At 37.0% G+C, this 16152-nt stretch overlaps 1 protein-coding gene across 4 annotated transcripts in view; it reads left to right on the forward strand.

Moving 5' to 3' along the window:
• Positions 1 to 16152, forward strand: part of ELF1 (E74 like ETS transcription factor 1) — a 117791-nt gene that overhangs the window by 75982 nt on the left and 25657 nt on the right. For all 4 annotated transcript variants that reach the window (XM_028151545.2, XM_054719833.1, XM_054719834.1 and 1 more), the window contains one exon: positions 10325 to 10508. In XM_028151545.2, the coding sequence (XP_028007346.2) occupies positions 10325 to 10508 (184 nt within the window). The remainder of the gene's footprint in view (positions 1 to 10324; positions 10509 to 16152) is intronic.

The following is a 16152-nucleotide window of genomic DNA, read 5'->3' on the forward strand; positions in this document are numbered from 1 at the left end:
GTCATTAAAGACCTAAATTGGGATTAGATTCAGCTAAATCAACTCCTCAGGGATTTACAGTTTAAACATTATCTTGAGAAAGTCTGGAGAAAAGACCATATCACTAAGGCCTTTCTATTTTTCATGGTGCTGTGCAAGAGAGAAGCTAGGCTTCTTCAGAAACACTTATCTCCACTGGAACCAACAGAAATAGAATAAACTTTTTCAGCTGTAGCTGTAATATAGTGTTCAAACATATGTATATTTTAAACCCAAGCTTTTAACTAAGATGAAACTTTTATGATGGCTGTAATTATCTGTAGGATCAGTACTTCTAGTCTATTGTAGTAGTTATGCTTGTGGATTCTGGAGTAAGATTGTCTGAGTGCAGAAGCTTTGCCTCTTCCTAGCTGGTTGACCAGTGCCAACAAAACAGCATATTGTGGTGGGGATAAACTATATGAACTACTTAACATAGTAGCTACTTTCATCATCATCATCATGAACACCACTGTCACCACTGCCAATGCTATTTTATTTTTATTCTATTTTATTGTGTAGTATTATATTAAAGAAGTCTCAGAGATAAGACAGGAAGGACACTTAACACAGCATTATAATGAACTAGAGGCCCAGTGCACGAAATCCATGCACTCGGCAGGGGGCGTCCCGTCCCTCAGCTTGGCCTGCACCCTCTCGCAATCCGGGGGCCCTCGGGGGATATCCCATGGGGAGCCAGCCTAAGCCATCAGTTGGACATGCGCTGCCGCTCTACCGCCATGCTACTGCACTCACCAGCTGTGAGCCCAGCTTCTGGCTGAGCAGTGCTCCCCTGTGGGAATGCACTGACCACCAGGGAGCAGCTCCTGTGTTGAGTGTCTTCCCCCTGGTGGTCAGTGCATGTCATAGCGGCCGGTCATTCCACCATTCGGTCGATTTGCATATTAGCCTTTTATTATATAGGATTTTCTGTTAATCAGATTAAGGAAGTACTTTGGCTATGTTAATGACCAGATATTTGAATCATTTTCCCCTTATACATAAAAAGCCACTGGCTGTAACATCATATTTATCTACATCATGACATTTATAGAAGGCACATAATCTATAAAAACCAAGCATATTGAAAACAGAGAACCATTTAGAAATGAGGTGATTGATAGAAGCACATACATTTTATGCCCTGATGTTGCTTTAGATGTTAACCTCTGTGCCAAGAAAACACTACCTCCTTTAGTCTTGAAATAAACTGCCTAACATTTTGTAGGTCCCTTTATAGTTTACAGAGTCTTCTTCACATGCACCTTGATTCTCACAAATCACCCTGTGATCGAGTATTCTTCCCATTTTCTTTTTAAAAGTAATATCTTTATTGACATATAATTCACATACTATAAAATTTACTCTTATTGTTTTTAAATATGGTTTTTTTAATTGATTTCAGAGAGGAAGGGAGAGAGAGATAGAAAACATCAATGATGAGAGAGAATCATTGATCAGCTGCCTCCTGCATGCCCCTCACTGGGGACTGAGCCCACAACTGGGCATGTGCCCTGACTGGGAATCAAACTTTGACCTCTTGGTTCATAGGTTGGTGCTCAACCATTCAGCCACACTGGTTGGGCTATTTTTACTTTTCTTATTTTTAATTTTTTTAATTTAATAAATCTTTATTGTTCAGATTATTACAATTGTTTCTCTTTTTTCCCCCCATAGCTCCCCTCTACCCGGTTCCCACCCCACCCTCTGCTCTTACCCCCGCCCCCACTGTCCTCATCCATAGGTGTACAATTTTTGTCCAGTCTCTTCCCGCACCCCCCCACCCCTATCCCCCTGAGAATTTTCAGTCCACTCCCTTTCTATGCCCCTGATTCTGTTATATTCACCAGTTTATTCTGTTCATCAGATCTTTTATTCACTTGATTTTTAGATTCACTTGTTTATAGATATGTATTTGTTGTTCATAATTTTTATCTTTACTTTTTTCTTCTTCCTTCTTCTTAAAGAATACCTTTTAGCATTTCATATAATACTATTTGGGTGGTGATGAACTCCTTTAGCTTTTTCTTATCTGTGAAGCTCTTTATCTGACCTTCAATTCTGAATGATAACTTTTCTGGGTAGAGTAGTCTTGGTTGTAGGTTCTTGCTATTCATCACTTTGAATATTCCTTGCCACTCTCATCTGGCCTGCATAGTTTCTGTTGAGAAATCAGCTGACAGTCTTATGGGTGCTCCCTTGTAGGTAACTAACTGTTTTTCTCTTGCTGCTTTTAATATTCTCTCTTGTCTTTTGCTCTTGGCATTTTAACTATGATGTGTCTTGGTGTGTTCCTCTTTTGATTCCTTTTGTTTGGGGTTATCTGCGCTTCCTGGACTTGTAAGGCTATTTCTTTCACCAGGTGGGAGAAGTTTTCGGTCATTATTTCTTCAAATAGGTTTTCAGTATCTTGCTCTCTCTCTTCTTCTGGCACCTCCATAATTCAGATGTTGGTACCCTTGAAGTTGTCCCAGAGGCTCCTTACACTATCTTCATATTTTTGGATTCTTTTTTCTTTTTGCTTTTCCAGTTGGGTGTTTTTTGCTTCTTTGTATTTCAAATCTTTGACTTGATTCTTGTGATCCTCTAGTCTGCTGTTAGATCTCTGTATAATATTTTTTATTTCAGTCAATTTCTAGTTGGTCCTTTTTCATATCCTGGAGGGTCTCGCTAAATTTATCGTCCTTTTCTAGAAAATTCTTGAAAAATCTTATAACCGTGGTTTTGAACTCTATATCCAGTCATTTGCTTTCCTCCATTTCTTTCATTTGTGATCTGTTTCTTTGTCTCCACATTTTGGCTGCTTCCCTGAGTTGATAGAGTGGCTTTGTGTGCTAGGTGTCCTATAGGGCCCAGTGGCTCAGCCTCCCCAGTTACCTGAGGTGGACACTCTTGGTGCACCCCTTTGTGGGCTGTGTGCACAGTTTTGTTGTAGTTAAGCCTTGATTGTTGTTTGTACCACTGGGAGGCATTGACCTCCAGGTCAGTTGGCTGTGAGGATCAGCTGTGTCTACGCTGGGAGAACTTCTGTGCTGAAGACACTCTTCTGAGACAAGACTTGCAAAAGCTTCTGTGCTCAGCTTGGATGGGGCGGAGTCTCAGGGCGGAGCAGACAACATGGGCTTCATGTCAGCCCTGCCCTAATAGACCCCTGGGTCTCAGTGTCCTGCGGTAATCGCTGCACGCACCTCTGAGAGAAAGCCACCCTCGAGTTTCGCCTGCTGCCAGATAGTCCAGTTTCTCCCCGAATGAGTCTGGGTCCCCAGAGTCTCGCCCAGCACAGTCGGGAGCTTTTGTCTCCCTTCTGCTTGAGAAAGCCAGATGCGCACTAAGTTACCAGTCCTCTTCGTGCACGCACGTCTCCGTATCTCAGCCTTTTGCAGCTCCTCTGAGTCTCAGTGTGCTTTTCTCTTTCCTTCTAGTTGTAGAATTTCCACTCAGCCAGCTTTCCTGAGGTTCTGGATGATGTCCGTTTTGTCTTTTAGTTGTAGTTTTGAAATTGTTGTGCGAGGCAGCAGTTTAGGTGTTTACCTATGCCGCCATCTTGGTTTCTCTCCTATTTTTTATTTTTTAATTACAGTTGACAAACAATATTATATTTGTTTCAGGTGTACACCCAGTGATTAGACATTATATAACTTGCTAAGTGATCATCCCAATAAATCTAGTACCCATCTGACACCATACATTGTTAGAATATTATTGACTATATTCCCTATACTGTACATCCCTATTATTATTCTGTAACAACCAGTTTGTACTTCTAATCCCTTCACCTTTTTCATTCATCCCTCCAACCCCCACCCTCTTCTGTCAGCCATCAAAATGTTCTCTGTATCTGAGTCTGATTTTGTTTTACTTGTTCATTTATTTTATTTTTCAGATCCAATCATTGATTGATACATATATTGCTTGTTTTTTTTAATCTTCGCTTGAAGACATTTTTTCCATTGATTTTTCCAAGAAAGTGGAAAGGAGGGGTGGAGAGGGACACAGAGAGAAAAACATTGATGTGAGATAGACACATCAATTGGTTGCCTCCCGTATGTGCCCTGGCTGGAGCTGGAGATTGAACCTGCAACCAGGTACATGCCCTTGTCTGGGAATTGAACCCATGACTCTTCTCTGTGAGGGCCAGTGCTCTAACCACTCAGTAACATCATCCAGGGCCATTTTATTGTTTGTATTTTTTTCTTCCTAAAGAAAACCCTTTAACATTTTATGTAATACTGGTTTGGTGGTGATGAACTCCTCTAGCTTTTTCTTATCTGGGAAGTTCTTTATCTGTCCTTAGATTCTAAATGATAGCTTTGCTGGGTAGAGTGTTCTTGGTTGTAGGTACTTCTTTTCATCACTTTGAATATTTCTTGACAATTCCTTCTGGTCTGCAAGGTTTATGTTGAGAAATCAGCTGACAGTCTTATGGGCCCTCCCTTGTAGGTAACTAACTGCTTTTCTCTTGCTGCTGTTAAGTTTCTCTCTTTGTCTTTAAACTTTGGCATTTTAATTATGATGTGTGTTGGTCTGGGCCTCTTTGGGATCATCTTGTTTGGGACTCTGTGCTTCCTGGACTTGTCTATTTCGTTCACCAGGATAGGGCACATGCCTGGGTTGCGGGCTCAATCCTCCAATTTGGGTCATGCAGGAGGTGGCTGATCAGTGATTCTCTCTCATAAGTGATGTTTCTATCTCTCTCTCTCTCCCCTTCCTCTCTGAAATAAAAATATATATACATATATATATATATATTTTAATTCACTGTGTTTAAGACTGACTATAATAATGTACAGGTATGGACCCTGGAGTTAGTTTAAGTTAAGATTATACCACTTACTAACTATATGACTTGTGGTAAATTATTTCCCATGTATAAATAGATAATCCAATGTATCTCCCTCATAGGAATTGGTGATGGTTAAACAAGATGATAATCCATGTAAAGCAACAAGCAGAATCCCTGGCATATATTAAGTGCTAATAAATGTTAGCTAGTAGCAATAGCAAAGGCAGGTATATGTCCAGGTTACATGCTACTCCTTCCACCTCTCCATTTTGTCCAAAGACAAAATAATCTCTTCTGTTGTAATGTTAGAAACTTAAACGTAAACTAGGATCTATACCTTTATATCTTAACGAAAGAAAACCTGGGAAGTACCTTTCCAAGATCAGTTAAGTGCTCTTCTTTCATGTACAGTGAGGAAATAAGGTCATGACAGTAGGATTAGAGAAGGCCCTGGGTCTCCTGATTCACAATCTTTGTTTTTCACATATTGCTGCCTTCTAAATCATAGAACCATGTGACCCTTTTCATTCTTTAAAAAAATATATGTGTTTTTATTGATTTTAGAGAGGAAGGGAGAGGAAGAGAGAGATAGAAGCATCAATGGGCTATCCCCTGCATGCCCCTACTGGGAATTGAGCCTGCAACCCGGGCATGTGCCTCAATTGGGATTTGAACTATGACCACTGAGCTATACCAGCTGGGCCTTGTGGACTCATTCTTTTTGTTGTTGTTGTTAATCCTCACCCAAGGATATTCTTTCCATTGATTTTAATGTTTATTTACTTATTTTTTTAAATATGTCTATTGATTTGTAGAGAGAGAGTAAGGGAGAGGGAGAGATAGAAACATCAATGATGAGAGAGAATCATCAGTTGATTAGCCGCCTCCAGCACAACCCCTACTGGGCATCGAGCCCACAACCCAGGCTTGTACCCTGACTCAGAATCAAATTGGTAACCTCTTGATTCATGCATGGGTCACCGCTCAACCACTGAGCCACACTGGCCAGGCTTTCCATTGATATTTAGATAGAGTGGAAGGAAAGGGGAGAGACAGAGAGACACATCGATTGGTTGCCTCCTGCACACGCCCCAACCAGGGCTAGAGATTGAGCCTGAAGTCCAGGTAGATGCCTTTGACCAGAATCTAACCCACGACCCTTCAGTCCTAGGGCTGATGCTCTGACCACTGAGTCAAACCTGCTAGGGCTGGACTCATTTTTGTTGTTGTTGTTTTAAAATATATTTTTTATTGATTTTAGAGAGGGAGAGAGAGATAGAAACATCAATGATGAGAGAGAACCATTGATCAGCTGCCTCCTGCATGCCCCCTACTGGGGACAGAGCCCGCAACCCGGGCATGTACCCTTGACTGGAATCGAACCCCAGGACCCTTGAGTCCACAGGCCAATGCTCTATCCACTGAGTCAAACAGCTAGGGCTGGATTCAGTTTTAATTAAGCTTTTGTTTCAAAGGAAACTATTTTTTTCTCTCTACTTTTGTGTGTTTGACATTTTTCTTTAAATAGCTTTAAATTATTAAAATATTTAAATGGAAAGAAAAATGATTGTTTAAAGCAAATTAGTATATGGTTGATTATACTGTGTCTGTGATGGAACAAAAACTGGTAGCAGTGGCTTCCTCTGGGGAGGGACACGAATAGTGGAAGAGAAGTGGCTTTGAGTATAATGGAATGTGACAAGGGGCTCCTGAGACCTATTTATTTGGGAGGATAATCAATTTCTCCAGTTCACTTATAGATTAGTGGAGTAGGACCAGGAAGAACATAGTAGCAAATATCTGTAGTTATTTGAAACTACGTAGATTCGGATAAAATTTTGGAGATATGCCATGTGATAGCCACATTCTTAACCCAAATTTCAGGGGCCAACTAGATTTGGATAAGGAGGAATACTTTGGTTTCATTTAGGTGAGGACTGCTCCTGTGAATTGCATCTATGTGTGTCTGACTTAGTGGGTGATCCTAGGTAAATTTCTTAACCTAAGTTCTCATCTGCCAATAAATGGAAATGGTAAGCCCTATTCTTACCTAGTACATAGGGTTTTTCAGTATAAATTGAAGTCATGTAAAAATTAACTCAATTCTAGGCTCAGCTTTGTTAGAATATTAGGAGCTTAACTTGAACTCTTAAGGAGAGATGTGTGTTAATAATCGCATGCTGTTTGTACTAGGTTGTATTGCATGTTCAGTATTCGACTCTCAAAAAAGAGAAAGGGAAGGCCAGAATCAACTATGCTTTGGACACTTTATGTGATACTTTACTCTGTGTGTGTGTGTGTGTGTGTGTGTTACAGTGTAATCTTTGAGCTACTTTCTGTTTAAAACTTAGGATTTTGAGAGCCAGTTTACTTCTAACTTCCTCTTTTCTGAAATAGGAAGAAACATTTTGAAATAAAATGATCCTAATATGTTTTAGGGTTATTACCTATAAATTTCAGAGCATAGCATTCAAGGAAGCACCAATAATATCTGTTTAGCACCTACACTAATCATATAATAAATTTAGGCTATTAACTTTTTACAATAGATGTAATAGTTAACCTCAGTGTACAGTGCTACAAACAGATACATTTTTAAAAATTGAGGCTGCTTAGTTACAATGAAGCCATAAATAGCATTCTTAATATAGCAGACTTACTCAAGGAAAATAGCAAAGTACCTGAAATTATCTATGGGCAGTAACTTTTTCTTACATTTAAGAAGATAATACTTTATGGGGCTATGTTTAAGAAACAGGATAGTTACATGCATACTCTTGAGCTATCTTCCCTTAAGATACTTAATTACAAAGGAGAAAATAATAACTTCATAGTGGATAAACCTGGTAGACATCACCCTAAGTGATCAAAGTTAATGTCACTAGTAATGGGACAAATAGCTGGTTTGAACCTTCTGGTATGATGTATCAGAAAGGACACAACATTACTTCTTTGGCATTCTTGCCAAAAAATGCAAACAATATAATCATGAGTTAATATCTCACAAACCCAAATTGGGGGACATTTTACAAAACAAATGACCTGTATTTTTCAAAAGTCTCAAAAGCACCCAGCTGGTGTGGCTCAGTGGTTGAACGTTGACCTATATGAACCAGGAGGTCACGGTTCAATTCCAGGTCAGTAACACATGCCAGGGTTATGGGCTTTATCCCCAGTAGGGGGCAAGCAGGAGGCAGCTGATCGATGATTCTCTTTCATCATTGATGTTTCTATCTCTTTCTCCCTCTCCTTTCCTCTATGAAATCAATAAAAACATACTTTTTAAAAAGTCTCAAGAGCATGAACAAAAGAAAAACTGAAGAACTGCTCTAGATGAAATGCATAGAAATTTTTCCAGATTAAAGGAGTTGTCATACCTTGTATGCATATATGCTTAACCCATGGACGCAGACAGTGGGATGGTGAGGGCCTGGGATGGGGTAGTGGGGGTGGGCTAGAGGTAGAGGGGGATAGGTGAGGGGAAAAAAGGGGACATATGTAATACTTTCAACAATAAAGATTAAAAAAAAAAAGAGTTGTCATAAACAGATGAAACCTATGATCCTAGATTGGATCCTGAACCAAAATTTTTTTTTTCATTTTTTAAAAAGGACATTAATGAGACAATTGCAGAAATTTGCATAAGGCTTGTAGATTTAATAATAGCACTATATCACTATTACTTTTCTGATTTTGATCATTGTGCTATCTTTACATAAGATAATATTCATGTTTTTAGGAAACATGCTCTGAAGTATTTAGAGTTAAAGGACCAAAATGTCTACTGCTTTCAAATAAATCATTAAAAATATAGATGTAGAAATAATAATATAGAAAGAGAATGATAGACATGATTAAGTGTTAAAAATTTAGGGAATGTGGCCGAAACCGGTTTGACTCAGTGGATAGAGCGTCAACCTGCGGACTGAAAGGTCCCAGGTTCGATTCCGGTCAAGGGCATGTACCTTGGTTGCGGGCACATCCCCAGTAGGGGGTGTGCAGGAGGCAGCTGGTTGATGTTCCTCTCTCATCAATGTTTCTAACTCTCTATCTCTCTCCCTTCCTTTCTGTAAAAAATCAATAAAATATATTTTAAAAAATTTAGGGAATGTGGATGAAGTTTGTAGGGGAATTCTTTTTTCTACTTTTACAACCTTTTTAAGCCTGAAATTGTTTTTGAAAAGAAGATAGTAACTTAATGAGATTTGTCACTAATTAATTGATTTTTCTTTTTTTGCATCAATAAGTTTATTGAATATCAGTGGTTTGGAGGATGATGATTTGCAGATAAATGTTAATATGAAACTGTGGCAAGTGAATAATACCATTACAAAATGACAGGTAGAACAATATAAAAAGAGTTGATAAATGTCAAAGCATTTTTACTATGTTTGAAAAGTAATTATTTTATAGATAGCCCTCATTATTACATTATGATTCATGTATACATTATATCAATACATTCAAAAAACTTTTTTCACATTCAACATTGAATTCTTTGCATAAACAATTAACTGATTTTTGAGAAGGTTTTTCAAAATCCTCTCTGGGTCAGCTTCCTCATCTGTAAAATGAGGTGACTTGGACTTAGATTATACTTTAAGAGTCCTTTCAATTCTAAAATTTTAAGATTTTATAACTAGAAAGAAAATGGAAGTTAATTTTCCCATTTGAGTCAAAAGCAGTTGTTAAACACAGCCTGTGTGCCAAGTGACAGTGTAATCCTCCTATCTAATAAAAGAGTAATATACAAATTGACTGTCACTTCAACACAGAAATGGCCACCCCCATGTGGTCAAAGATGGCTGCCCCCATGTGGACACAAGATGGCCAGCAGGGGAGGGCAGTTGGGAGCGATCAGGCCAGCAGGGAAGGGCAGTTGGGAGCAACCAGGCCTGCAGGGGAAGGCAGTTAGGGGTGACCAGGCTGGCAGGGAAGGGCAGTTAGGGGCAATCGGGCCAGCAGGGGAGCAGTTAGGCGTCGATCAGGCTGGCAGGGGAGTGGTTAGGGGGTGATCAGGCTGGCAGGCAGAAGCGGTTAGGGGCAATCAGGTAGGCAGGCAGGCAGGCGAGTGGTTGGGAGCCAGCAGTCCTGGATTGTGAGAGGGATCCCAGATTGGAGAGGGTGCAAGCTGGACTGAGGGACACACACACCCCCGTGCACAAATTTCATGTACTGGGCCTCTAGTATTTATTTAAACTCACAGATATTTTTTTGTCAAAGAACCTTTTGTTGAGATTTTATTTCATCGGACATTTGTATGCAACTTCTCATGCATTAATGATATTGGTAAATTTAATGTGGTTTAAAAGTATACTTTTCCTATGAAAACTTGGTTGTTAAGACTCAAGATTAATAATGAAAGTTTATGTGGTCTTAATATTCACAGCAGCCTAGAAGGATTGTCAAGTACAAGTAGTTGATGATGTAAAAACTAAATTGATGTTCAATGTAAAATAATTTTTGGTTATATTTAACAAAAGAAAATTTTTGTTGATCCCTTTTTCCCCTCATCTCTCCCAGCTTGGTGATCCAGCTATTTTTCCTGCCGTAATTGTGGAGCATGTTCCTGGTGCTGATATTCTCAATAGTTATGCGGGTCTAGCTTGTGTGGAAGAGCCCAATGACATGATTACTGAGAGCTCCCTGGATGTTGCCGAAGAAGAAATCATAGATGATGATGATGATGACAACATCACCCTTACAGGTAGGTGTGTGTGCCTCCAGCAGCACCTTACTTCAGCCTAGTTTTAGGCAATGCCCAAGCCCTATAATTTGGGGGACATACAAGGTTCCTAACTTGGTTTGAATAACTCTATTACCTGCAGAAGCTAGAGCCCTGCAGAGAAAAAGAAATTAACCTTTTCTTTCTCATCTGCCTATGTTTCTTAGTGCTTTCTCACCTCTCCTTTCTTCCCTAAGTATATTGAGAAGAATGTGACAAAATAAGGATACATGCAAGAGGAACCAAACCAAATCAATTCATCAAGTCTTCCCTGAGCACTTATGTGCCTAGCTTTATATTCCTGATAACAACGAGAAGTTGTTAGTAGGGAAAAAGGAAAGTTTTGTTTTCTTTTGTTTTTTATTGCCATCACATAAAGCAAAATAGGAGGCTGTGATCCAAATGTAGGATAAGGTGCTGAGGTTTACTAAAGAAGATTCCTCTTCTGATTCAGTCAGAACTAGGAGAACTTTTCAAACTTGAAGAGTTCACTATGCTAGTGCTATTTTCTTCAGATTTAGAAATCAGTGCATGCACTGGTATTATTACACATTTACATGCAGAAATGTTGGAAGTATTTGAGAAAATCAATTATTTAGAAGCAGAAGTTATTTAAGTATTCTTAAATTAAAAACAACAAAATTAACATTAGTCACAATATTATTAATTAAATCTAGATCTATCAGTATTTTACCCACTTCATACTAATGTCCTTTTCCTGTTCCAGGATCCTATCTGGAATCTCATACTGAATTTAGTTATGTCTTCTCTGTCCCTTCCAGTCTGTAACAATTTCCTCGGTCTTTCATAACATTGACACTTTTGAGGAAAAGTGGTTAGACATTGTGGAATATCTCTTAATTTTGTGTGATGTGTTTTCATTGGAATGAGATAAATGTATTTTGGGCAACAATATTAGCAAAATGGCATTGTTTCCCCAATGTGTCATCTATAATAATAAAAGCGTAATATGCTAATTAGACCGGATGTCCTTCTGGATGACCTTCTGGACGAAGCCGCAGCGGGCAGATGCCAAGCCCCTTGCATGAATTTCATGTACTGGGCCTCTAGTATTAACATGATTGATTAAAAAACACACTGTCTCAATTACTTCTCACAACAGAAAAATACTGAAATTAGAGAGGTTAAAATTACATGATTTGCCTAAAGTCACAGGCCAAGTGACTGAGCCCCCACTGATGAACAACACTTAATTTGTCTATTTTGTATAAAGCATGTTCTTATATATTCATATTTTTTGTTTGGAGAAACCCAGTGAAAGTTTTTTGATAAATCTAAATTTGTTTCTCCCTTATGGATAAGGGAATTATATTTATCATGTTAGAGGTTTCTATTCATTGTTGGCTGTGATCTATCGGTTTTGTATAACTGAATGACCACCACTATGCATATACCTGTTGTGTAGCTAGTGACATTTTTGCAGTGTATTCTGAATTGTTGATGTCTTAAGGCAGTGGTTCTCAGCCTTTCTAATGCCGCAACCCTTTAATACAGTTCCTCATGTTGTGGTAACCCCCAACCATAAAATTATTTTCGTTGCTACTTCATAACTGTAATTTTGCTACTGTTATGAATCGTAATGTAAATATCTGTGTTTTCCGATGGTCTTAGGCGACCCTGCTAGCAGTTCTCAACCTGTGGGTCACGATCCATAGGTTGAGAACCGCTGCTATAGAGCCTGAGACCATCAGAAAACAAGGTTTCTATTATAGAGATAAAATATTGTGTCTTGGATTCCTTCAAAGTAAACCTTGAGGGCAGTGGGTAGCATAAAGATGAAAGAAGATTGACCATGTGTTGATAATGATTGATGCTGAGAAGGAGTATGTGAGAATTCATTATACTATAGTCCATAATTTTGATTTTGTTTGAAATTTTCAATAATAAAAAATTATTTTTTATGGGTTTGATGTTAATGATTGCAGCTGTTTATAACACTTGATTTAAAATGTTAATGTTTATCAGAATACTTTTATTTTTATCATTGATTTCATATCAAGTTTGAAATAAATTTCAATCTACAAAATAAATGTACAATGATAAAATACCACCTTTATCTATTTATATGTTGAAGTGCCACAAAAGGTTTTTTTGATAGAAGGTTGTGTTATTTAAAATTTTTGGAAATAATTTGACTATGAGCTCTTATCTGTGTGGAGATTCTTCTTCCATTACCAGTTTTTGAGGATCTAAAAGTAAAATTATTAAAGTGCATGGTAGAAATTATATTTCCACAAATGGAAGATAATCATGATGACTTTATTTGTAAATATTTATATTTTTAAAAGCTATCTGTACTTTTTTTTTGGTTTATTTTCTTTCCTGTTTCATGTGAGATTCACCAATTTATTTTGCATTTCCCATCCTAAGCACTGAAGCTAAATTAAATAAACAGTTTATTTCTTAAATCCAAAAGCAAGAAAATTAGCAATCTCTAAAATTGAACTGAAACAAATGAACCTAATTATTGATTTGTGGGATAATCATACAGAGAAGAATTATTTAAAGTTATTTATTTTTATTTTTAGCCCTAACTGGTTTGACTCAGTGGATAGAGCATTGGCCTGCAGACTCAAGGGTCCCAGGTTCGATTCCCGTCAGGGGCATGTGCCTTGGTTGCAGGTACATACCCAGTGGGGAGTGTGCAGGAGGCAGTTGATCAATGTTTCTCATAGATGTTTCTAACTCTCTATCCCTCTCCCTTCCTCTCTGTAAAAAAAATCAATAAAGTATATATTTTTTAAAAAGAAAAAATAACTTTAGATTTTATAGCATTACTTCAGGAGGCACATAGAATAACACAGCATCGCCTTTGAAGTATTCTTGCGACAAAAAAAAAGAAATGTGAATCTAATCAAGCTTTTAGATATAGCTACCAATTTATTGGCAGGTGGAACTACAGAGGTATAATCATCAAAATCTAAAATGTGGGAAATTACAGACAGATGGTCCTGTTTCTTCTCTGATAAACAGCAAAAAGGAAGAAAAAAGAAAAAGATGAAGGCAGTATGTGTTACCAAATGGTAATGCACGAACTTTGTTTGGATCCTGATTTAAACAAATCAACTTTACAAACAAACCCTGAGCCCCACCTGTGACCCAGGAACCAGGAAGTTGCTGGTTCGATTCCTGGTCAGGGCATATGCCTGAGTTGCAGATCGCTCCCCAGTAGGGGTATGTGCTGGAGGCAGCCTATGGATGAAGTTCCTCTTTAATTGATGTTTCTATCTCTCATTCTCTCTCTCCCTCTCCCTCTAAAAATCATTAAACATATATTTTTAAAATTTTTGAAAATTAAAAAATAACCTGAGACATTATTAAGCTGGGCCCTTGATACGTGGAGTTTATTTTATTAGTTTCTCTATTTTTGTATATGTTTGAAATTTTTCATTCTAAAAAGTTTGACAATTAAATGCTTTGACATTCTTCTTGTTTGTTCTTAATCGATAGGCAACAAAATTGTTATACATTCTAATTTTATCATTTTTATCTACTCATCAGACTTTAAAATATTTTATAAAACTTGTTTGTATAAATGAATATCTAGAGTGATATAAATGTTTAGAAGATAATAATTAATTGTTGAGTTATCTGTCACTTATTGGCCTGATGTTTTAAAAATTATTTTTATTAGGATATTTTTCTCAATTCATAGACTTTCAAAGCCTTTAATATCTTTTTAAATCTGCCTTAAATTTACAAGATTTTAAATAAATAAGTTTTTACTAGGAAGTGTTGCAGTGCCCTGCTTTAATCATTTTGCTGGATTTTTTGAGGTATTTACCTTTTCCAAATTTAACTGTTATAGAGAAATACAACTTTTAATATTGTTTTTATAGAATATATAATTAAGATTTGATTTATTTTTCATTACAATTAGGGAAAATTGTCTCCTAATGAGGACTATGAATAGTCTCTATCCATTAGTAGTCTCTTAATGAAGTTTTGTGCATCTTTACAAGAATATGAAAAGGACATAAACTTTTAGAAATAAAATCTAGTTAAAATCTATTCAAATCGTTTTTTGGTGGAATCTTTAGAGTTTCTATATACAGAATCATGTCGTCCACAAAAAGTGGCATTTTTACTTCTTTCTTCTTTATTTGGATGCCTTTTGTTTCTTTCTCTTTCCTTATTACTCTGGCTAGGACTTCCAGCACTATGTTGAATAAGAGTGGTGAAAGTGGACATCCTTGTCTTGTTCCTGATCTTAGGGGAAAAGCTTTCAGTTTTTCACCATTTGAGTTTATTAGCTGAGGGCTTATCATATATGGCCTTTATAATGTTGAGGTACTTTCCTTCTATTCCTATTTTATTGAGTGTTTTAATCATAAATGGATATTGTATTTTATAAAATACTGTTTCTCTATCTATTTATAAGATCATATGCTTTTTATCCTTTCTTTTGTTAATGTGGTGTATTACACTGATTGATTTGCATGTGTTGAACCATCCTGTGCCCCTGGAATGAATCCCACTTGATCATAATCGTGATGTATTTTTTTTTTGATGTATTGTTTTATTAGATTTGCTAGTACTTTGTTTTAGGATTTTTGCATCTGTATTCATCAGAGATATTGGTTGGTAGTTTACTTTTTCTGTGTTATCTTTGCCAGGTTTTGGCCTCATAAAATGTGTTAGGAAGTATTGCCTCCTCTTCAATTTTTTGGAATTGTTTGAGAAGGATAGGTTTTGAATCTTCTTTAAATGTTTGGTAGAATTCACTGGTGAAGCCATCTAGCCCTGGACTTTTATTTTTTGAGAGGTTTTTGACGGTTGTTTAAATTTCCTCACTGCTGATTGGTCTATTTAGACTTTCCAATTCTTCATGATTTAGTCTAGGAAGGTTATATATTTCTAGGAATTTATCCATTTCTTCCAGGTTATTGAATTTGGTGACATAATCTTTCATAAGATTCTAGTATGATCCTTTATATATCTGTGATGTCTGTGGAGACTTCTCTCATTTCTGATTTTGTTTATATGGGCCTTTTCCCTTTTTTCCATAGTGAGTGTAGCCAGGGATTTGTCAATTTTATTAATTTATCAAAGAACCAGCTCTTTGTTTTATTAATTTTTGTATAGTCTTTTTGTTCTCTATTTTATTCAATTCTGCTCTGATTTTTATTATTGCTTTTTTTTCTGCTGACTTTGTGTTGCTTTAATTCTTCTTTTTATAGTTCTTTAAGATGTGATGTTAGGTTGTTTACTTGGGATTTCTCTTGTTTTAAGAGATAGTCCTATAATGTACACTTCCCTCTTATTTCTGCTTTTGCTGCATCCCAGAAGTTTTGGTATGTTGTATTATCATTCTCATTTGCTTCTATATGTCTTTTGATCTCATCCTTTATTTCTTCTTTGACCAAGTCATTTTTTAGTAGTATATTGTTTAATTTCCACATATCTTTACTTCATTTTTGCAGTTGATTTCTAATCTCAAGGCATCATGGTTAGAGAATATGCTTGATATAATTTCAATCTTGAATTTGTTGATGCTAGTTTTGTGACACAACATATGGAGTAATGTTGATAATATTCCATGTGCACTGGAGAAGACTGTATGATTAGATGTTTTGGTATGAAAGGTTCTGTAAATGTCAATTAT

This window comes from Eptesicus fuscus, chromosome 8 (assembly GCF_027574615.1).
Source record: "Eptesicus fuscus isolate TK198812 chromosome 8, DD_ASM_mEF_20220401, whole genome shotgun sequence".
Lineage (NCBI taxonomy): Eukaryota > Metazoa > Chordata > Mammalia > Chiroptera > Vespertilionidae > Eptesicus > Eptesicus fuscus.